This window comes from Trachurus japonicus, chromosome 12, assembly GCF_045865225.1.
Source record: "Trachurus japonicus isolate A0001 chromosome 12, Traja_1.0".
Lineage (NCBI taxonomy): Eukaryota > Metazoa > Chordata > Actinopteri > Carangiformes > Carangidae > Trachurus > Trachurus japonicus.
In genome coordinates, this window is record NC_140918.1 from 2,221,938 (window position 1) to 2,246,176 (window position 24,239).

At 42.1% G+C, this 24,239-nt stretch overlaps 3 protein-coding genes across 5 annotated transcripts in view; all 3 read right to left on the bottom strand.

Annotated features, from left to right (window-relative positions):
* Positions 1-221: 221 nt before the first annotated feature.
* LOC146976806 (nuclear factor 7, ovary-like) lies at positions 222-5,101 on the bottom strand. 2 transcript variants are annotated; one of them, XM_085792571.1, is made up of 2 exons: positions 4,856-5,101; positions 222-1,373 (listed from the first exon to the last, which is right to left on the bottom strand). In XM_085792571.1, exons 1-2 carry the CDS (start codon positions 5,099-5,101, stop codon positions 222-224), a joined length of 1,398 nt encoding a protein of 465 aa, XP_085648697.1. The 2 variants fall into 2 exon arrangements, with proteins under 2 accessions (XP_085648697.1, XP_085648696.1); XM_085792570.1 differs by lacking the exon at positions 222-1,373 and having other exon boundaries at positions 3,701-5,101.
* A 2,460-nt stretch (positions 5,102-7,561) lies between these two features.
* On the bottom strand, positions 7,562-14,284 carry LOC146976807 (polyubiquitin). 2 transcript variants are annotated; one of them, XM_085792578.1, is made up of 4 exons: positions 14,256-14,284; positions 12,188-12,450; positions 9,560-9,790; positions 7,562-7,985 (listed from the first exon to the last, which is right to left on the bottom strand). In XM_085792578.1, the coding sequence occupies exons 2-4, from the start codon at positions 12,441-12,443 to the stop codon at positions 7,780-7,782; spliced, it is 693 nt and encodes a 230-aa protein (XP_085648704.1). In that variant the 5' UTR covers positions 12,444-12,450; positions 14,256-14,284; the 3' UTR covers positions 7,562-7,779. The 2 variants fall into 2 exon arrangements, with proteins under 2 accessions (XP_085648704.1, XP_085648705.1); XM_085792579.1 differs by lacking the exon at positions 9,560-9,790.
* A 4,901-nt stretch (positions 14,285-19,185) lies between these two features.
* The window catches only part of sez6l (seizure related 6 homolog (mouse)-like), a 50,273-nt gene continuing 45,219 nt past the window's right edge, over positions 19,186-24,239 (bottom strand). Inside the window, exons 13-17 of the mRNA XM_085794295.1 lie at positions 23,358-23,552; positions 21,973-22,008; positions 21,341-21,455; positions 20,510-20,615; positions 19,186-19,697 (exon numbers count right to left, since the gene is read on the bottom strand). Of these exons, the coding sequence (XP_085650421.1) occupies positions 19,665-19,697; positions 20,510-20,615; positions 21,341-21,455; positions 21,973-22,008; positions 23,358-23,552 (485 nt within the window). The 3' untranslated portion in view covers positions 19,186-19,664. The remainder of the gene's footprint in view (positions 19,698-20,509; positions 20,616-21,340; positions 21,456-21,972; positions 22,009-23,357; positions 23,553-24,239) is intronic.

The following is a 24,239-nucleotide window of genomic DNA, read 5'->3' on the forward strand; positions in this document are numbered from 1 at the left end:
GAAATATTCACATTTAAGAAGTTGGAATCAGAGAATTTGGACATTTTTTCTTTAAAAAAGCAACTACTCAAACCGATTGTTAGGTTATCAAAAGTTGATGATTAATTTAATAATCGCTTATTGTTCAATTAATTGATTTATTGTTGCAGCTCTAGTTAAATTAACTGACTTTTCCCTTTAAACATTAAATAACATGATAAATATGATCGTCCTCTTTATCTCTAACTGCTCTGCTCCACTGTCACTGACACCTTCACTGGTAACAGCTTCAGTGGGAGGGTTCTACGAATCTCAATTAATGGAAACATCTTCTGAGTGAAAGTGTGTGTGAAGGTGTGTATGTGTGTGTTAGTATCAGGATCAGAGAACGACAGTTTTCCTCTGTTCAAGTCCAGATTCACTCTGATCCTCCGGAACTTTTTCTGATCTGGGAGATGAGTCATTGAAGTTGGTGGTGACTTTACTTTGTATTTACCTCCATCAAACCATAACATCCATGATCCAGACCACATGTTGGTTCCCTTCCTCTGCACAGACTCCGTTAACACACCCAGTATCCAGTATGGACTGTCTCCAACCTGGACATCCCAGCTGTGAGTCCCTGAGTTAAAACCCTCAGAGCCAAGGACAGAGCAGTAAGGATCAAACCTCTCTGGATTGTCAGGAAGTTGCTGTCTGTGTTCTAGTCTCACACTGGTCAGATCTTCAGACAGGGTGAGATATGTATTAGCAGTGTTTGGGTCCAGAACCACAGGACTGTAGGAGACCATGTCCTTCATCTTGTTCCAGATGTTGAAGGTCAGGTTGCCCAGGTGTTTGGCCTGGTCTATCAGAGCTCCTGAGTCCAGCTGTGGATGCTCCAGCAGGGGGCGCTGCCGGACTCTTTCCACTGCAGCCTTGTAGTTGAGCAGGAATGAGACGTCTTCAGCTCTCAGCTCGTCCTCTGTGGCTCTGACTGTGTGTGAAAGAGCTGCTATCTCTCTGCTCAGAGCCTTCATCTTCTCCTTCATCCTCTGACTCTTCTGCTCCTCTTCCTCCCTCAGTGCAGCCATCCTGGCCTCCTCTTCCTCTTCTAGAAACTGGTGAAGCTTCTTAAACTGCTCCTTAATCTGCCTCTCCGTGTGTCGGGCCTGGACCTTAATGTGTTCTGCTGTTTGACCAAACTTCACCTGAACTTCTTCAAAACCCTTTAACTTCTTCTTTAAGGGCTTCAGAGTTTCCTCAAGTTCCTTCTTGAGTTGTGAAGCAGCTTCATCGATGGGTCTGAATCTGTGGTTGGTGTGTTTCTCTGAATCTCTGCAGACGACACACACTGGCTGCTGATGGTCCAGACAGAAGAGTCTGAGTTTCTCAGAGTGCAGACTGCAGAGAGCCTCTGAAGATCTCTGCTCTCTCTGCTGTAAGAAGCTCTCACACAGGTTCTTCAACACCAGACTAATAGGGGGATCAGCCTTTGAAGATCTTCTCTTACAAACTGGACACAGTCGATCTTGTATCTGTCTCCACCAGCTCTTCAGACAGTCTTTACAGAAGCTGTGGCTGCAGGACAGAACAACAGGATCTCTGAAGACCTCCGTACAGACTGGACAGCAGAGATCCTCCTCTAGTCTGGAAGCCATTTAGTCTGTGAGTGAAGCTGAAAACACAGCAGACAGGAAGTAGAGTCAGTCATGGCTCCCCTCCCTCCTCTACTGACTTGACTGAAGTTTACTGTGACTCTGAGTCCAGGTTTTAGTCAAACTCACCTTCAGTGTGTGGAGTGTCAGCAGGTTGAAGCAGCAGTGTTGTAGCTGGACTCACTCGCAGGAAGTTGTTGGTTTGGTCTGAAGCTGAATCTGATCGTCTCTTCTTCAGTCTGCTGCTCTGTAACTGAAGAGGAAGTGCAGCAGTTTCCTGGTTTATGAGCCATGTGAGGGGGCGGAGCTTTGTCAAACTGAAAGTTGAGCAGGATGATGCAGCAGCTCTGTTTAGTTTGAAATGAGTTCAAGACACCATGATGACAGAAACGCAGCTTTTATCAAACTTTTGCAGGATGAGCTTCAGTTACAACTTAAAGGAACTAAATTTATACTAAATACGGACTTTGATTCCAGCTCAGTTTGGAGGAACTTGTACTGAAACTACTCCACAATATTTATTGTTGTGTAGATGCAGGAGACGGAGCTGAATATGAATCCAAGTCAAGACAAAATTTTATTATGTTGATGAAAAACAGGAGCATGTGAACATTCAGCTGTTGTGATGAACTGACACGTTGATACATTTTAGATCATTTCAAATGGACAGATACAAACTTTTCACATATGTAATTAAACAAGAATCGCTTTTCAACTTTTGACATTTTATCATCTGGAGAAGAACTAAAAACTAGAAAACGCATTTCCGTAAGGAAAATGCGCATGATTGCTGAAAGCCATTGCTTAAGCCATGCTAAATTATGCAAAGAAATTGACAAAGAGAGGATGTACAGGAATGTCTGATGATAGCTGAATAGTTGAAAGTGTTGAATCAAGTGTAGCGCTAAACTGAGAAAGAGAGATTGATGCGGCAGTGTTGTAGCTGGACTCACTCACAGGTGGTTTGGTCTGAAGCTGAATCTGATCGTCTCTTCTTCAGTCTGCCGCTAAAAAACATAAATGGGTAAAAACAAGCCAGGCCAAGATGATGATTTGTAATGACGGATTGGAAAAATCAAATAATTTAATATTAGCTGTGTATATCAGGTGTATATCTTTCTTTCTTCAAACTCTTCAACCGTTACATATGCAGTATTTCAACAGTTTCTTCTACCTTTTTAGCATTTCTACTGCTTTTCGCTCACAGAAAGACACTCATCTCTCAGTCTTCAAGTTTTATGCTTCAGCTTTAGCCTTTTTCAACATTGCCTCAATAGTTTCTTTTGTTAATTCAACATTGTTTCAACAATTTCTTCAGCTCATTCAGCATTTCTTCAGCAATGGCGTTCAGCTGATTTCAGCATTCACATGCATTTCCATTCGTGGAAATGCTTTTTCTAGTTTACATTTATGACACAAAACTGATTATTGTGACTGTTTATTAGCCTTTTTCAACATCGCCTCAGCAGTTTCTTCAGTTAATTCAACATTGTTTCAACAATTTCTTCAGCAATGGCGTTCAGGTGATTTCAGCATACACATGCATTTCCATTTTTGGAAATGCTTTTTCTAGTTTATATTCATGACACAAAACAGATTATTGTGACTGTTTATTATAACATCTTGTACTATGACTGGTTTTAAAATAATCTTTCAGTACTGATACAGATCAATCAGTCAGAGCTCACAGTATGAACTCATTCTTATAGACATGTTACATACTTACTTTATATATGAATTATTATTATTGTGTCATGTGTACACCGTATGCCCAAACATCCCATAAAAACCAACCCTCAGTGTGTTTGAACTGGTCTGTAGTGACCTCTATTGGTTAAAAACTAAACTACACTGAGGTCAGGAGTAAAAACTTTTTACCTGTTTATTCTTCACTGATGCTTTTCTAGAAGACAGAAACCAGGAATATTCACATTTAAGAAGCTGGAATCAGAGAATCTGGACTTTTTTTCTTATAAAACTATTTAAACAATTTATTTAATAATCGATTATTTGTTGCAGCTCTAGTTAGATTAACTGACTTTTCCCTTTAAACAACATGATAAATATGATCGTCCTCTTTATCTCTAACTGCTCTGCTCCACTGTCACTGACACCTTCACTGATAACAGCTTCACTTGGAGGTTGTTAACAATCTGAATGTATGGAAACATCTTCTGAGTGAAAGTGTGTGTGAAGGTGTGTATGTGTGTGTTAGTATCAGGATCAGAGAACGACAGTTTTCCTCTGTTCAAGTCCAGATTCACTCTGATCCTCTGGAACTTCTTCTGCTCCGGGAGATCAGTCCATTCAGTTGATGGTGACTTTACTTTGTATTTATCTCCATTGAACCATAACATCCATGATCCAAACCACATGTTGAGTCCCTTCCTCTGCACAGACTCTGGTAACACACCCAGTGTCCAGTATGTAATGTCTCCAACCTGGACATCCCAGCTGTGAGTCCCTGAGTTAAAACGCTCAGAGCCCAGGACAGAGCAGAGATAATCAATCCTCTCTGGATTGTCAGGAAGCTGCTGTTTGTCTTCTCCTCGTCTCACACTGGTCAGATCTTCAGACAGGATGAGTTCTGGATGAGCAGTGTTTGGGTCCAGAACCACAGGACTGTAGGAGACCATGTCCTTCATCTTGTTCCAGATGTTGAAGGTCAGGTTGCCCAGGTGTTTGGCCTGGTCTATCAGAGCTCCTGAGTCCAGCTGTGGATCCTCCAGCAGGTGGCGCTGCTGGACTCTTTCCACTGCAGCTTTGTAGTTGAGCAGGAATGAGACGTCTTCAGCTCTCAGCTCGTCCTCTGTGGCTCTGACTGTGTGTGAAAGAGCTGCTATCACTCTGCTCAGAGCCTCCATCTTCTCCTTCATCCTCTGACTCTTCTGCTCCTCTTCCTCCCTCAGTGCAGCCATCCTGGCCTCCTCTTCCTCTTCTAGAAACTGGTGAAGCTTCTTAAACTGCTCCTTAATCTGCCTCTCTGTGTGTCGGGCCTGGACCTTAATGTGTTCTGCTGTTTGACCAAACTTCACTTGAACTTCTTCAAAACCCTTTAACTTCTTCTTTAAGGACTCCAGAGTTTCCTCAAGTTCCTTCTTGAGTTGTGAAGCAGCTTCATCGATGGGTCTGAATCTGTGGTTGGTGTGTTTTTCTGAATCTCTGCAGACGAGACACACTGGCTGCTGATGGTCCAGACAGAAGAGTCTGAGTTTCTCAGAGTGCAGACTGCAGAGAGCCTCTGAAGATCTCTGCTCTCTCTCTAGTAAGAAGCTCTCACACAGGTTCTTCAACACCAGGTTACAAGGTGGTTTCTTTCTTGAAGATCTTGTCTTACAAACTGGACACAGTGGATCTCGTTTCTCCTTCCACCAGCTCTTCAGACAGTCTTTACAGAAGCTGTGGCTGCAGGACAGAACAACAGGATCTCTGAAGACCTCGGTACAGATCGGACAGCAGAGATCCTCCTCTAATCTGGAAGCCATTTATTCTGAGTGAAGCTGAAAACACAGCAGACAGGAAGTAGAGTCAGTCATGGCTCCCCTCCCTCCTCTACTGACTTGACTGAAGTTTACTGTGACTCTGAGTCCAGGTTTTAGTCAAACTCACCTTCAGTGTGTGGAGTGTCAGCAGGTTGAAGCAGCAGTGTTGTAGCTGGACTCACTCACAGGAAGTTGTTGGTTTGGTCTGAAGCTGAATCTGATCGTCTCTTCTTCAGTCTGCGAGTCTGGGACTGAAGTGAAAGTGCAGCAGTTTCCTGGTTTATGATCCATGTGAGGGGGCGGAGCTTTGTCAAACTGAAATTCTGCAGGATGATGCAACAGCTCTGTTTAGTTTCTGTTTGTGGATCATTTAGCGTCTAAAGAGTCTTAAATTTATTAGTGGAGAACTTCAAACACAGGCCTGCAGTGAAGAAATGAGTCCAAGACACCATGACGACAGAAACACAGCATTTATCAAACTTTTGCAGGATGTGCTTCAGTTACAACTTAAAGGAACTAAATTTATACTAAATATGAACTTTGATTTTGCGCAGTTTTGGACCAAAGCCTAGGGACGTAAAAAAAAGAGTGAAAAAGAACAGTCATTGGAGTTTTACAAACGTCTACTGCTCAGGCATACTTTCACCTAGAGACTCCATTTGAACTTTAAACAGTAGACACAAGTCTTGTGTATTAGTGTATTAATCCATGTATTGATAGGTCATATAGTTTTTGATCAATCCGTGATCAATGACCATGATCATTTTTGGAGAAATTATGAGATTATAATGGGTGTGTATTGCACGGAATGTTCTTGTCAGAGTGGGTGACATCATCGGTTAGAGTGAGAGAGATGCCAGAAAAATTCCAGATTTTTTCTCTTTCCACACTCGGCCCGGCCACAATTTACACTCTACACACATGATTTTTTCCAAATTTGTAGACAAACTTGTTCTGTGTCTCACCATGTGCTCAAAATATCAGAGAGATTTACAGAACTTGAATTATCAGCCTCTAAGTGCGGCCACGTCTGTCTCTGCTCCTCATTGAGTCCAATACAAATATTTTCTGAGAGAAGCAGAACGGCCTGATGTTTTAAAACTGCCAGTGTCTCCAAAATATTTACTGTAGAAACACCAAATCGTAGCAAATCGCTCAGGAAGTCCTTAGAGCAATGTGATCTGTGTTTTGTTCTGATAGGAGTTACCGTTTTGTCACGCTAAGCCTAAATGTGAGACCGGTGCAGAGGCAGAAAATCGCTCTTTTTCTCGACGTTTCTGTCTGTCTCAGCCTGGGGGGCCCCTATCGTCATTGGCAACCACCTCAAGTTGCCGTGGTAACCTCTGATTCTCAGGCCAGAGCTCGTTAACTTCATAAACAATCCACCTGGCACTCGTTTAAATGTTTATAAACACAGACACAGCTAAATCAGACTGACACAGGATGCAGCTCATAGTCACACACACACACACACACACACACTCTAGAACCAGCTCTGGAAACTGTTCTCAGATCAGATTGAGCCACATTTACACAAACAGGTTTCATACAGTTCTCAGGTCAGACTTTATTTCTCCTGTTGCACTTAATTGACTTCTCTCTCAAAGCTCTGTGCTTATTATGGGCTGCTTTTTTTTTTTTTTTTTACTTTTATACCATTGCTTCAGGCACCTTCATCAGGTTTAGTTCAAGTCACTGTCAAACACAACCACAGGTAACTTCATGTGATAAAAGTTAGAGATACACACACACATATCCATTTCAGTGCTTATAGAAAGATGATCATGTGTCTGATCAGCTGTCTTGACCTTAAGATCGTAGGTTTGATTCCCATGTTGACAGAAATGGCAAAACCGGCCGTAGCTCCCGTGGCCCTCTCAAAATTTCCCAGAGGAAATTTTCTAGTTTTATACAGTCTGTGGTATAAACACCATATTATCCTGTGAAAACATGTTTGAACTGGTCTGTAGTGACCTCTACTGGTTAAAAACTAAACTACACTGAGGTCAGGAGTAAAAACTTTTCACCCGTTTATTCTTCACTGATACTTTTCTATCGGTGTTGATTTTAAATATCTGATATTTAAAGTTTCATTTAGATTACCTAGAACTTAAGAAAAAATGTAATAACTATTATGGTTTCCATTGAATTAATGTGAATTGCTGTCAATTCAACGACAACTGATTTTAGCTAGAGCCCTGTAATTAAATGTCAAAAAGTAGAAGTTAAAAATAACCCATTATATAATAATGAATGCACCGTGTGACAGTGAGAAGCTGTTTTATTAGTTTTGATCAACATTTAACAACATTTCCATTGATGCTGCATTCAAGGTCCCAATAAAAACAGAAGCGTTTCAGGTCTCTTCACACATGAACTTATGAAACTTGTTTAGTGAACTCTCGTTAATGTTTGAACACTTCAAATCACAAACATGCACTCGTTCATTTTATCATCATCATCATCATCACATCCTGTTTGTGTGTTTAACTCAATAAAAACAAAACAAAAAATCAGCTGATGCAGTAAAATGTAACATGAGACCATTAAAAGCCAGTGAGAGCAAAAAAAAAAAAAAAAACCTCAGGAATGTTGAACTTTATTGAACAGGAATGGTGGTGTTGGTCAGGAGGAGGCGGCGATGCAGATCTTTGAGGAGGAGGAGGAGGAGGAGGAGCGGCTCAGTTTCCTCCCCTCAGACGCAGCACCAGGTGGAGGGTCGACTCCTTCTGGATGTTGTAGTCGGACAGAGTGCGTCCGTCCTCCAGCTGCTTCCCGGCGAAGATGAGACGCTGCTGGTCTGGGGGGATTCCCTCCTTGTCCTGGATCTTGGCCTTGACGTTCTCGATGGTGTCGCTGGGCTCCACCTCCAGGGTGATGGTCTTACCTGGCGACGGAGGAACAGGAAGTGGTTCAGTGTTTACACAGGGTATATACACAGGAATCGTGAAGTTAAAGCAGAAGTAAGCGATCCGGTCGTTTTGGCTAATGCTGCGTTCCAGGCAGGCTTTTGAAACCGTAAATTACAGCTTCAAGTCACGACTTTGTAGCGTTCCAGGCAACCCACTCGTGTTTCTCCGACCTGTTTTACCTGTGAAAGTCACTATAACGGCCACTCGTAACTTCTGACCCGTGAACTCGTACCAGATCGAACTGGTATGACTTCACAGGTCGGAAAAACACGAGTACGAGTTTCCTTGAACGCACCATAACAGTCCTCGTCCCTACGTCACCACATTCAGGCGCATCCCTTGGCTGCACACACAGCCCTTCATGCCGTTCTCTCTCCTCATTGGATAAAAACTGTAGGATACGAGAAAAGTTTTCTCCTCGGCGCAGAGCAGAGTGACTGACAGACCCGTGTTTCGGTCCAAACACTCTATGTAAGTGATTGCTGTCGGAAGATAGAACTATTTAAGACTTATAACACATATATCGCTTACTTCTGCTTTAATTTTAATACCTTTAAGACTTTTTCAAGACCTTCTCAATATGTTTTAATACCTCACTGCCACTTCAAACTGTAACCATTTACATCAGTGACACTTTTAACTTAACAGTTTTAGTTTGTGATAAAGACTATAGACCACTATGATGCTATGGAATTCAAAATAGGCTAGGATAATAAATCTTTTTTATGTACTGGTTCATCTTTGGTATTTAAAATGAATAAATTCATACACTTTAACAATGTTTTTTTAGGACTCAAACTCTTGGACAGCTAATTCAGAAAAAATACCTTAAAAATGTAAGACTTTAAAGTCATGAAAAGACTTTAATACTTTTTAAGGGTCTTAATTTTCCCAAAATTAATTTATCACCTTTTAATACTTTTCAAGACCCTGCAGATGCTTAATGTAATAACGATGTGCTTTTGCAACATTGATAGAAATACAAAAATTAAAGGGCTGCAACTAACAATTTTCATCATCAATTAATCTGACGGTTATTTAAACAATTGTCAAAAAAAGTTTTAAAAAACTCATTCAGTGTTTCTCAAACCACTAGATGACGTCCTCAAATATCTTTTTTTTTTTTTTTTTAACACAAACCAAAGAGAGACTCCGTTTGTCATAAGGAACAAAGAAACCAGAAATATTCACATTTAAGAAGAGGAAGAAATCAGAGAATGTCCACCCTTAAACTACTCAAACTGATTAGATCAAAATAGTTCACTACTTTAAGCAAATTGGGAAATGCTTGTTTTGATCATTTGTTGTTGAGTTGTCTGGTCGTTAATCAATGAAACATCCCTACTCTCCTCCCTCCTGTCAAACCCACTAAGGTCAAAGTGGTTTTGAAAACTCAACTCTGAACTGATGCAGTCGATAAACGTGTGACATAATGAAGCTTCATTTGGGAAGTCACATTATCTGCGACACGGTGAAACGAAGCATTGAAACATCCATTTCTGCTTTGATAGAACGATACCATGTCGAACCGCAACATCTCTGGTCTTACCGGTCAGGGTCTTGACGAAGATCAGCATCCCTCCTCCTCTGAGACGCAGCACCAGGTGGAGGGTCGACTCCTTCTGGATGTTGTAGTCGGACAGAGTGCGTCCGTCTTCGAGTTGTTTGCCGGCGAAGATGAGACGCTGCTGGTCTGGGGGGATTCCCTCCTTGTCCTGGATCTTGGCCTTGACGTTCTCGATGGTGTCGCTGGGCTCAACCTCCAGGGTGATGGTCTTACCTGGCGATGGAGGAACAGGAAGTGGTTCAGTGTTTACAAGCATTTGATACAATTCAACATTAAACAACAGAATTTGCACAGAACAATAAAGGGCGAAGCGTCATGAACTGTTGTGTATGTTTAACAATTAAGGTTTTAAAGCTGGCCTGTGGAGTTTATACATATAAAACAATGTCCGTTACATTGCAGCCACTGCCAAACGACTTATTAGGATGATCACTGAACGCATCTCCACCACACAACAGTCCCTGGTTTACCCAGGAGCGCAATTGCCTCTGAGGAGCGACTTTCCCGCGCTGTCGCACAGGGAATTACGCATGCAACGCAACACGTTCGGATTTGACGTAGGGTTTAGAGCGCTGGTAAACAGAAGAGAAGAAGAACATGTTATCTTATTTTTGTCTAGTCTGATATGCAGCCGGTGGAAGCACTGACACTGCCACCGAGCCACCGTGCCGGTGTTACACCGGAGCGGAGGAGACCCGACGGCGGATTCGTCCCGCCCCCCTCCCCCCCGACACGCACCGCACCGTAACTGGAGAGATCCGCCCGGTGAGCGCGTTCAGAGTCGACCACCGTACCCCCCGCCCCCCCTCTCGCTGACCTCCGCGGCCCTGGCCCGCACAGGTACCAGGAGACCAAGACCCCCTGTCCAGAGCGATAGATATAATATCGTTATATCTATCGCTCTGCCCCTGTCATGTCGGTCCTCCTCCCTCTCTGATCCGCCGCAAGTTGCAAGAGCCCCGCGGAGCCCAGTCTCTCCCTCCTCTCCCACACTTCAGCACCTGTCCTGGGCTACAGCTTGGCTCGCTCCACCGTCCTTTACTTTTGAAGTAGCTATAATAATGCAACGTATTGCCTAACTATACACGCGTATGAGTGATCAGAACAGTAAATTGTTTACACTACTTTTAAAAGGAGTAAAGTCATTTAAAACGAGGAGCGAGCCGAGCCGAGCCGAGCCGACACTGTGCAGCCCAGGACAGGTGCTGAAGTGCGGATGAGAGGAGGACAGACCGGGCAGGAGCAACCAAACCAGCTGACGTCTCGTCAGTCCTCGGCCGTCTTCAATGTCTCGAGACCCCTTTTCAATCAGTTTAAGGTTATTTGTTTGTGTTTAGGGAGGCTATATTTGCTTAGAATATTTTTTGGCAACCAGAAAAGCAATGTTTGACCCGGCGTGGCGGCGCCATCACACTCGCTCGCAAAAAGAAAAAAGGAAAGAAAAAACGCACTTACACACATTTTGGAGGAGGGAAGCGCGTCACAGCATCATTTTTATTAAATCATAGTTTTCTCTAAATTAAGACAGTGTGCGGGACTATTTTTCACCCAGCCCCCCCCCAAAATGTAGGCCTATGTATAAAAATATGAAAATAAATTGCGTGTAGGCCTAGATATCGTTTAGGGATTTTTTTTTTTTTTTTACTAAACGTTTACAGTTTCATTCCGTGTAAACGTTTACACATGTATAAGGTCACACCCCTAAATAAATGCCAAAGCTGAATGACCACAACTTTTTTTTCTCTTCCTACTTCGCCAGTCACCTGGTTGCCTGGTTACCTGCACTTACCGTTCGGGGAGGGAGGGGGGAAGGGGGGGGTTCAACGTCATCGAACGGCGCAGGCTGACTGTTGCAGTAGCCTACTCGAAAAAAAACACGGCTGATGGCTCGTAATGAGCAGAACTCCACAGGGCAGCTTTAAGTGCATCTCAAAACTTTGACTGTTACACTTGTCTCATAACATCAGTGCTGTGTGTCATAAAGCTTTTGCAACATTGATAGAAATACAAAAATTAAGGGCTGCAACTAACGATTATTTTCATTATCAATTAATCTGTTGATTATTTAAATAATTAATCGATTAGTTGTTTGGTCAATGAAATGTTAAAATGATGTCCTCAAATGTCTTGTTTTGTCCACAAACCAAAGAGAGACTCAGTTTATTGTCATAAAGTAACAAAGAAACCAGAAATATTCACATTTAAGAAGCTGCAATCAGAGAATTTGGACTTTTTTTCCTCAAGAAAACTCAAAATAATTGACGATTACCGTAATTTAATAATCAATTATTGTTCCGATTAATTGATGCAGCTCTAAATGCAAGTGTGTAACTGTGTGGTTGTGTCTAATCTTGTACTAATCTTACCTGTATCACACTCTCTGGTTGTTAATCAATGAAACTATCACTACTCTCCTCTGTCAAACCCACCAAGGTCAGAGTGGTTTTGAAAACTCGGCGGCTCTGAACTGATCTGATCGATACACATGTGATGTAATGAAGCTTCATTTGCGAAGTCACATTATCTGCGGCACGGTGAAACGAGGCATCGAAACATTTCTGCTTTGAAAGAATGATACCGTGTCGAACCGTTTAACATCTCTGGTCTTACCGGTCAGGGTTTTGACGAAGATCTGCATGCCTCCTCTGAGACGCAGCACCAGGTGGAGGGTCGACTCCTTCTGGATGTTGTAGTCGGAGAGGGTGCGTCCGTCTTCGAGTTGTTTCCCGGCGAAGATGAGACGCTGCTGGTCTGGAGGGATTCCCTCCTTGTCCTGGATCTTGGCTTTCACATTCTCGATGGTGTCGCTGGGCTCAACCTCCAAAGTGATGGTCTTACCAGTCAGGGTCTTCACAAAGATCTGCATCTTGACACTGGACAGGAAATTAAAAAAAACAAAAACAAAAACGGTTCAATTGAGTTCATGTAGGATTAATATGGTGGTTCCACTGTATATTAGTTATTCATCCTGATCACTTTGTACCCATGATTGATCTATTCTAGCTTCAGGCAAGGAGAGTGATCACATTGAGGTGGAGAAGTATGGACGGCCTGACGCTGGAGAAATTAACTTATGTTGTTAAAAGAGTTATGGGACACTGTTATGCAGTTTTTGGAAAGTGATCAGACTGAAATAAATGAGTAGATTTGATGGTGGTGCTTGTAATAAACAGGACCACTATTGATTATGTTTTATTTTAGTTGTTTATGGGTCAATGACATGATGCAACCCAGTGTCAAGTGGTGTAACTGGTATTTTTTCATAAAAATCTGACCTTTTATAAATAAATCTGGACTCAAGTGTGGAATAAATGTAATTCACTTGTGCAATCCAACACCATGTTTCTTAAATGAAATTTTCATAATTTTTTACATAATTTAGAAAAAGATGCGTCTTAAAAAAAATGCATTAAAATCTAAACAGAGAAACAGCCAAATATACATTTCAACTGAACTTGAAGTACACTTAGGATAAAATATAATTCCCTTTGACATTAAGTCTTATTTTTGTTAAAACGGTTCAAATGTCATTTCAATATGAATACAAAATTTACATTTTAACAACTCTAAACATTGTTTTGAAAGCATGCATCAATGATATTTCTTATTTGTCACCGACCCTGTTGAGGGTGGGAGGAGGGATGTTCATAATGTTACTGTATTATTTTCTATGTCTAAAACAATAAATATATTGATAAAGAAACAAACGGTTCAATTAAAAATAAGATGAATCTGTTTTGAGTAAATAATCTGCTTCATTATTCATCTATTGATCTATTATTAACCCGTGAATCAGCAGAAATACCCAGAGTGCATCGCTTCTCGAAATGACTTGTTTTTCTCCCACAGGCCCAAACCACGCCCCGTGACGTCATCAACCCTCTGACAAGCAACAAGTAAAAAACACAAAAACGAAACATTTTCAGTTTCATTATTACCAGTCTAAATTCATGTTTTGCTGATGAAAACTCAGACTTTAAATAAATAGACATGTTCTGGACTCTTAACTCTGAGAAACTGGAACTAGAAAATCATTAATTACCCGGGAAAAACAACATTTTTAACGGATAAATATTAACGAAACTGAAATAACAGTTAATCTTCATCGCCTGAGATGCTAAACTAAACCTAGCTAACCCGGCGACGCAGTTTAATTTTTCTCATCACTTCTAGCTCGAAGCGGAATAAAAATCAACTTAATTACCGACCAGTTTACTGGGAAAAAAACGCGGTTTAGTTTAATAAAAACTGTTTGTGTTCAGTTGTTTAACGAGACGTTTCCTCATTTGTGTCGAACAGCTGTTTGAGCTAACGAGCTAATGATGCTAACACAACCGGATGTCGAAAGAAAAAGCCGTTAATCGTTAAATTGGGCTTGTTTTAACCTCGACGTTTTCATACTTCGGTTATAATCTCTTGGTTTAACGTATGACCCACTTTAACGATGATTCACTTGATTTTTAATTAAATATTGTTAAATATTTTGGCTTGACGACGTTTCCTTGTAGCTCAGGGCCGCGGCTCGTCCAAAACATCTCACATAGTCATTCTTCATATCACTACCAACGGCTAAATTAACGTTATTTCTGCACACACATAGTCACAAATGGATATATGCGATAAAACAGGAGAAATACTACGTTAATATTGAGTAAAATCATGCGTTAACGTTACTTACAAACAAATTGTTCCCGCTGTTGTTGACAAAGCTCGACTCCTGGTTCTGTTTGCGTTTGGTGGCGAACAAAGCGCCGCGGAGTGATATTTATAGTCACCGAGCCCCGGTATCCCTCCGCCGCCCCACCCGGAGGAACTAGAAAATATCTGCGAACTCACTGTTATAAAGTAATTCTGACATTAAACGGCCAAAAAAATAATATTTTACATTTAAAAATATTAATATATATTTATTTCTCCACATGTTTTGTTTTGTTACATCTTTTTAGAATTGAATTGTTTTGTAAATAGGCTAATCTTCATTATCAATCTGACACATTGCACCTGTTCCTTCCTGTCTGTTTCTATGACACATGGTTTTCCTGTTTCACTGACTTGGTTCTGGTTCTGAACTGAACCACTCTGTTTGATATCTGTTACATTAATGATCTCCTTGTGTTTCTGCTCATTATGCATCTCTTTCTCTCTGTGTGTGTGGATAACACAACCAACCACAGCACAGGCCTTTACACACCACACACACAGACACAGACAGACAGATAAATGTGATGTATGAGTGTGTGTGTGTGAATGCTGCTGGTTCATTAAGCCGGCGTGGGCAGCTCTCACTTTCCTCTGAGTGCTTTAATATCATCAAGCAGCTGGTTAAAAGCTTCTCCACAGCTGAATTACCCGCAGCAGGAAAGTGCAGTCGTGGCAGGAAGCATTATCTTCTTATTAGCATTCACCACGGCAGCACAAGGAATCATTAGTACATTAAAGTGCTGTAGAGGAGATGGTGGTGGTGGTTCTGGAGGGGTGGGGGTGTTTCTGTGAGCTCGGTCCAGACGGAAGAAAGAGGAAAAAAGAAAAAAAAAAAAGCAGCTCCGTGCTGTGATGCTGGATCAGAGAAACTTCTCACTGTTTTGAAGGAGATTAAAGATGCTGAAGGAAACTGGTTTCTGCTGAAGAAACTAAATAAAAGTGGTGATGAACACGACAGAATGACTCAGGTCAAAACATTTAGAGTGTGATTGTAATCTTCATTCATTCATTCAGTCATTTATTCATTCAGATAGATAGATAGATAGATAGATAGATAGATGGATCAGCTACATACAAAACTTCATCAATTTAAAGGGATAGTTCAACATTTTGGCAAATTGGCCCATTGGCATAATCTCTATGCTATGGAGGCTCCAGGGATTTCTTGGTTTCCCTCGTCAAACTCATCAAATACACAATCCAACAACTCCACAACGCTCTGGTGGACAAGTTGTGTGCTGCACATTCACCACACTATGAGATAATAACACAACGTTACCACACAGAGTTGTTTTAGAGGGAAATTCATGCAAAACCACTGATGCGTGTTGCCTTCAGGGACAGTTTTTCATCAACAGTCTCTGTATTTCCCTCTAAAACAACTCTGTGTGGTAACGTTGTGTTATTATCTCATAGCGTGGTGAATGTGCAGGTCACAACTTGTCCACCAGAGCGTTGTGGAGTTGTTGGATTGTGTATTTAATGAGTTTGATGAGGGAAACCAACAAATCCCATAATGAGCCTCCGTAGCGTAGCTCTGAGCAGCTCACGGCTCTGCTCCGCCGTTCTAAAAATAGCTTGCACCGACAATTAAAGGTAACGAACCTACTGCTATGACTATTGGGGTTATGGCAATAGGCCATTTTGACAAAATGTTGAACTATCCCTTTGAACTAGTGCAAAAAAATACTCCACAGGTTTAACTAATGACTTCTGAACCAGCAGGTTTCACTCTTTTATAATGCATCTTTTCCCCGATGCACTTAAAAGCATCATTCACAGATTAAATTCTGTCCTAAAAATGTACACAGAAAAAAAATCCATGTTTGCAGATAACACACACACACAACCAACCAAAACCCACTGTACACAACCTGCTGCTCTGTTTCCCACCACTGTGTGGAGCTCTGAATGCATTTAATCCTCCATGCAGCTTGTTTTGTTTTGCCACACTTCTATTTGATTGTTTTTATTATTTTAACCTTCTATTTTTCACATATAAACTCATAATTAGTGTAGTTGTTGCACTTTAAAAAAAAAAACATCTTACTTGTTTCTTTCACTGTGGTCTGTAGCTTCTGTCCATGCAGCGGTGTGACAATAAAGTTCATTTTGAACACAGGACGGTGTTAAACCAACAAACAACAACAATAAGTCTTGGATATTTAAAAAGAATCTTTTGTACTTTTTATTGAAGTTTTACCTTTTATTTAGGGAAACTGTCAACGTTTTGTCTTCTCATAATGAAAATGTACATTAATCAATCTGCATAAAACGTCACATGTACAAGTATACGTCAAAATAAATACATCATCATCATCTGGAGCTCAGAGAAGTGGCTTCACTACAGCTACACTATTCACACGGGAGCCTCCTCTGCTCTCTGGTCCTCTGGCTTCTTTCAACCGTCAGGAGGTTCTGGGGCTCTGGGGCCGGTCCGGTCCGGTCTATTTAAAGGGATAGTTCAACATTTTGTCAAATTGGCCCATCGCCATAATCCCTATAGTCATAGCAGTAGGTTCGTTACCTTTAATTGTCGGTGCAAGCTATTTTTTAGAACGGCGGAGCAAAGCTGTGAGCTGCTCAGAGCTACGCTACGGAGGCTCATTAAACTCATCAAATACACAATCCAACAACTCCACAACCCTCTGGTGGACAAGTTGTGAGCTGCACATTCACCACGCTATGAGATAATAACACAACGTTACCAAACAGAGTTGTTTTAGAGGGAAATACAGAGACTGTTGATGAAAAACTGTCCCTGAAGGCAACGTGCATCAGCAGTTTTGCATGAATTTCCCTCTAAAACAACTCTGTGTGGTAACGTTGTGTTATTATCTCATAGCGTGGTGAATGTGCAGCTCACAACTTGTCCACCAGAGCGTTGTGGAGTTGTTGGATTGTGTATTTGATGAGTTTGATGAGTTTGAAACCAAGAAATCCCATAATGAGCCTCCGTAGCGTAGCTCTGAGCAGCTCACTCACGGCTCTGCTCCACCGTTCTAAAAATAGCTTGCACCGACAATTAAAGGTAAAGAACCTACTGCTATGACTGTAGGGATTATGGGCAATGGGCCGATTTGACAAAATGTTGAACTATCCCTTTATCTACATGTGCTCCGGCCTCAGAGCCACAGAGTTAAACCAGCCGGGAGTAAAAAAAAAAAAAAAAGAAAAGCCTTGAAGGCGACAGCAGGGCGTGAGGCGTTCAGGGACAGGACACTTCCTGTCGCTCCATCATCTCCTCTGTGACATCATCATAATGCGTCGTGTGTGCAGGTACAGCTGCTGATCTATAGGGTCGATTATCGATTGATTATGTCGTTATTGGAGGTTTTACTGTACTGTATGTTTCCTAAAAACTTTCTCAGAGTTTAGAAAAGTGTCTGACATCAACTGTTTTAGAGGCGACGACGACGAACAAAAACACAAAACTCACCGGCGACGTCGTCATAACCCGAGTGGAAACGATTCAACTCGAGTGAAAATCTGAACTTTTAAAACACGAAAGGAGTCAAACTGAACCGCTTCATGTTCTGTCTGAAAACACCTGAACCGATCAATAACCGATGATTGATTTCCATCTGACATCTTTACACCTGATAAACTCTCTGACTGACTCCTTCACAATAAAAGCCTCCACTTCCTGTTTGAGCAGAAACAAAACAAACAGAAGAACGAGTGATTTTTTTCTATTTGAACATTAAAAAAAACAAAGAAACAGAGTGTAAACTATTACAGTGATGCATTCAGGCGTCACTCAGTAAAAACCAAACTTGATGATAAGGAGGCTGCACCTTCCTCACATTAAAGGACAATTCCGGGCAAATTCAAAAACTCGAAGGCTGTATTTTCCTATAACATTTTAGGTCTAACAGAAGGAATCTGAAGGTTTCCAGTTTAATGTCTCCTGTTGTGCGGTAGTTGTGTCTGTCCCCACATCGCCACGGCAGCGATGAATGAATGGGAGCAGATTGAAGTTCTGCTGCTTAGGCTGTTTCCATCCCTCAAAGCCACAGGCAGCGTCAGATGGAGACTCAAACATGCACCCAGAAGTTTATTTACTTCAACAAGCCGACATGTTTGTAAAACTAGATCTAATTCAAAGTCTGGCGGAGTCGAGACCCAAGTTGACGCTCGGTGTGTTCAGTTGCAGTGGGAAGCTCCCGTTTGTGTCATAAACACAGGAATATCAACTCTTTACTTGCTTCAATTGAACAAACTTCTCGGTGCATGTTTGAGTCGCCACCTGACGCTGTCTGTGGAAAAAAATGTACACTTGAAGCAAGTCCAGAGTTGATATTCCTGTGTTTATGACACAAACGGGAGCTTCCCACTGCACCTGAACACACCGAGCGTCAACTTGGGTCTCGACTCCGCCAGACTTTGAATTAGATCTAGTTTTACAAACATGTCGGCTTGTTGAAGTAAATAAACTTCTGGCTGCATGTTTGAGTCTCCATCTGACGCTGTCTGTGGCTTTGAGGGATGGAAACAGCCTAAGCAGCAGAACTTCAATCCGCTCCCATTCATTTATCGCTGCCGTGGCGACGCGGGGACAGACACAACTACCGCACAACAGGAGACATTAAACTGAAAACCTTCAGATTCCTTCCGTTAGACCTAAAATGTTAGAAACATACAGCCTGAGTTGAATTTGCCTGGAATTGTCCTTTAACACATGAAATAAACAGAGACGTCAGATCTCCACCATGTTTCTCTTCTTCATCATCTTCTGTGGTGCTGAGCGAGGTGAAGCGAGGACAGAAATGTGCTTTTTGTTCTGATTTTATTTCCTGGAAGTGTCGTTTTTCTTTTTTTTTTCTTTTTTTAAGTTTTTGGACTTTGAACTTAAAAAAAAAGTGCAGGATTTTAACTCTTTATAACTCTTTCACTAAAGTGTTGGACATAAAAACTGCAGAAGTGCTTCGTTTCCTCTCGTCGTGTCGTGTCCTGTCGTGTCCTGTCCCCGACTCCGTCCCCTTCTCTCCTCCTTCACTCCGACATCTTTGGGTCTTTTTTTTTTCCTGTTTCCTCTCCGTCCTACATTTCCCATAATTCCCGGCGGCGGCTCTGATCCTCACAGGTCCGTCTGTCTGTTCTTATCTCTTTCTCTCTCTCTGTCTCTCCTGTTTCCCATCGCGTCAAAAGGAGGAGGAGAGAACGGGATCAGTGTCTGCGTCTGATTGGCAGACGGGGCTGGACATCTTCATCATCATCATCATCATCATCATCATCGTCATCGTCATCGTCATCGTCATCGTCATCTATCTGTATTTACATGGCGTCCTCCCGGGCGGAGGCAGCAGAGGATGAAGAGTTGGGACGAGGCGGTCGGTTCGGTTCGGTTCGTGGGTCAGAAATGTCTCTGGTGAATCTTTTTTTCTCATATCGACACTTCGTATTCACGCGTGTCCTGCTGCAGAGAGACGGAGACCGAGAGTTAGAAGACAACCAAGAGTTAAAGGGATAGTTCAACCAACATTTTTGGCAAACTGGCCCATTGCCTATATAATCCCTATAGTCTTAGCAGTAGGTTCGTTACCTGGTGGAGTTGTTGCGGAGTTGTTTTAGCGGTAAATGCTGCTCAGAGCTACGCTACGGAGGCTCACGAGATTTCTTGGTTTCCCTCATCAAACTCATCAAATACACAATCCAACAACTCCACAACGCTCTGGTGGACAAGTTGTGAGCTGCACATTCACCACGCTATGAGATAATAACACAACGTTACCACACAGAGTTGTTTTAGAGGGAAATTCAGAGACTGCTTGATGAAAAACTGTCCCTAAAGGCAACGCGCATCAGCGGTTTTGCATGAATTTCCCTCTAAAACAACTCTGTGTGGTAACGTTGTGTTATTATCTCATAGCGTGGTGAATGTGCAGGTCACAACTTGTCCACCAGAGCGTTGTGGAGTTGTTGGATTGTGTATTTGATGAGTTTGATGAGGGAAACCAAGAAATCCCATAATGAGCCTCCGTAGCGTAGCTCTGAGCAGCTCACGGCTCTGCTCCGCCGTTCTAAAAATAGCTTGCACCCACAATTAAATCTAACGGACCTACTGCTATGACTATAGGGATTATGGCAATGGGCCAATTTGAAAAAATGTTGAACTATCCCTTTAAGTAGAAAAATGCAATTAATATATTGATCAATTAATTACAGAAGATTGTGCAATTAATTGATTGATCGACAGCCCTGGTGGACGTTGCCGTGACGGATACTCACCCCTCCCGTCTCGTAGAGCGGGTTGTCGAACTCCGTCTCCACGGTGATCTGTCTGTAGGGGTGGGGGTAGATGAGAGGCAGCCGCAGGTTGGAGTGATATCGACACCTGAGGGAAACAAACAGAGTCAGGGTTGGATATAATTATGTGAGGTGATACTGTATCCACACATGGATAATGAGTTTTTGTTTTTTTTTACTTCTTAAATGGGACATAGATATCAATGAACATTCTCATGTAAATGGTTCGATATTAGGCTACAGCCTGAGGCTAATTTCAGTCTCCAGTCCCATTGGCAGTTTGGTGTCAATCATAGGAAAGAAAAAGGCTGCATCAACAGAAATATTCATATTGGAAGAGATTAAAAATCAAAAAACAATAACAAAGTATTTATTTATAATAGAAAACTGCAAATTAGAATTTAAGTTGGTTGGTTTAATCTTTATTATGTGTCTATTTTGTATTTATTCTTTTAGGTCAATTTAAATAGGGTCTAAATCTTAAAAGTTATTTATTGTACATTGCTGGCGTCTAATAAATAAATCCAATAAAAGTGATTTAAAGGAGATGAACAGACTGAAAAGAACTTGATCTAATTAGATAAAACAGATTTTCACAGTTTTGCTGTTTGGACATAATTTAAAGTTAAAGAGACTCACAACATCTTAAATATATATATTAAAATCCCCAACTGAATGAGATGATGCACATGGTAAATATTACACCTTCTTTTCTACTTTTTCTATGTATATTAAAGTCAATCCAAGATGGCCGCTCTGAGCATCAACAGTGAATAAAAGCTAAAATAATCCAGTTTCGTCTTCATTTCTCACCTGGTGACGTAGACGTAGGCTCCGCCCAGCAGCACCGACAGCAGCAGCACCAGGATGAAGACGGCCAGCGCGATGTTCCCGCCGTCCAGCGTGGAGCTGGCCGTCGCCTCGGCAACTGACGGCCACGGATGATGATGATTTGAAAAAAATAAAATAAAAAATAAAAAATAAGAAGAGACAGGGTTAAAACCAGGGGGCGGAGCCTGAGCAGGAGAACCAATCAGAGCGCAGACGGAGGCAAACACAGGTGGATCCACAGGTCAACACAGGAACAAACACAGGTGGAGGGATGAACACACACCGCGGGGATGAACCTGGCAGGCAGATGTTTGCCAGTGCAGGCAGAGCACAAACACACACACCAACACACACACACACACAAACCGACACACAAAAACACACACCAACACTAACACACGCACACACGACGGGTAAAGCGATTTTAATTCTTTGGCCTGTGTGATGGTTTGTTTGAGGCTTTTGTCAGTCGAGAAAACAAACGGTTCAGCCCACAGGACACACACACACACACTGACACACACACGTGCACGCACACACACACACACAGACACACACACACACACACACACACACACACACACACACACACACACACACACACACAGACTCACCTTCCAAAGCATGGTTGCCAAAGCAGTCATGGTTGGCTGCAAGACATCATCCTGTCAGTGTCAGTGTTTATGAACATTTACATTAAAGCTTCTGTTTAATCCTCTCTGCTGGGGGGGAGGAGAGGAAGCATCACCCCCCTCCTCCCTCCTCCTGTTAAAGGGATACACCAACATTCTTTTTTTCGTGTCTTGCCTCACTCCCGAGTCCATGACCAGCAGATAGACACCATCCTTTCCACTGTGCGTGCAGTAACAAGGGAAATAGAGCCGTATCGCCGTAATTAGCTTAGCTCAAACACTGGAAGTGTATGGGTAGTGTTAGCCTGCCTCAACCTAAAGTCGCTAATTAGCTTAGCTCAAACACTGGAAGTGTATGGGTAGTGTTAGCCTGCCTCCTACCCGAGCTGAAATCAGCAGTCAGAAGCTGATTTCATTTTAGCTCTAAACTCTGTAAATATATCACTTTATCCACATTTCAAACATGTTTAGGTGAGAAAGTAGCCGTTTAGATCAGCAGTGTGGCGTTGATTTGTCTAAATACCAGCTGTTTACAATTTTGTTGGGACGAATTTGGCGCTACTCAAGCTAGCCGTTGTGACCAACGCACTTCCGGTTACTTTCACAAAATAAAACACCCGTTGCCCTTTACATACAGAAAACCATGACGATAGAATTTGTGCTTTTACTTTGAAATAGGAAGCTAACCTACCCTTGATGTAGCTAGCTTGAACCAGAATAAAGCGTCTTTGCTTGAATCCTCCGTTTTGACCGATCTCGTCCCGTTAGCGGCATTTGACCGCTCAAGATGCCTTACCGGAGAGTTTTGTCAGCTCTGAGACGAAGATCGGCCCGCCGGTTTCCGTTTAGAGTTGCTGAAGAGTTTCTCTGATGACTTTAGGTGGAGGCAGGCTAACACTACCCATACACTTCCAGCGTTTGAGCTAAGCTAATTAGTGACTTTAGGTGGAGGCAGGCTAACACTACCCATACACTTCCAGTGTTTGAGCTAAGCTAATTAGCAACTTTAGGTGGAGGCAGGCTAACACTACCCATACACTTCCAGCATTTGAGCTAAGCTAATTACGGGCGATACGGCTCTATCTCCCTTGTTACTGCACGCACAGTGGAAAGGATGGTGTCTATCTGCTGGTCATGGACTCCGGAGTGAGGCAAAACATGAAAAAAAAAAAGTTGGCGTATCCCTTTAATCATCCTGGTTCTGGGCTGTGATTTGTTGGGATGTGAGTTTGTCAATCAATCACATGCAGCTTGGAGGGAGGAAGGGGGAGAGGGTAGGAGAGGGAGGGGGAGGGGGGGCGGTGACATCATAAAAAAATAAAAACAAATAAATAAAAATAAATTAATGAAAGTAAATCCTTTCTCACCCCTGCAGAGAGGCAGCGGGCCGCTCCAGAAGGACGGGTTTCCCAGGATGCACTTGATCGCCACCTCCCCGATGAGCTCGTAACCTTGGTAACAGACGAAGGTGAGCGACTCGCCGGGCAGGTAGAGCCTCTTGGACAGGATCTGGTAGCCGTTGTCAGGGAGACCGGGGTTCTCACAGGAAACAGACTCCTCGGCTGCAGAGAGAGAGACAGAGAGAGAGATTATTATTACAGGTTCATTACCACATTATTATCCTGTTATTGTAATATTATGCATTATTTTACACACAAAATTATTTTATTTCATATTTTATATTTTATATTCTACATTTACTAATGAAGTTTATTGTTTTTTTGGTTCATTGAGTCTTTATGCTTTGGAAACATGGTCTGTGTAACATCTAGGCCAATAAAGTGAATTGGAATTGAATTGAGAAAGAGATCAGAGCCATTATTGCTTCAATATAATAGTGTTGTGGTTTTAAATGTATTATCATCATCATTTAATATGAACTATGTATATATATGTTTCATTATACATAAGAACTTGCCTAATGACACCCAATCTGTGTATAAGGCAATGTATAAGAGAGAGAGAGAGAGCACACACACATGCATAGGGTATATAGCGATGAATGGGAGCGGATGGAAGTTCTGCTGCTTAGGCTGTTTACATCCCTCAAAGTCGCAATTGTTTTCCACAGACAGCATCAGGTGGAGACTCAAACATGCACCCAGAAGTTTATTTACTTCAAGCAAGTCCAGAGTTGATATTCCTGTGTTTTTGACACAAACGGGAGCTTCCCACTGCACCTGAACACACCGAGCGTCAACTTGGGTCTCGACTCCGCCAGACTTTGAATTAGATCTAGTTTTACAAAC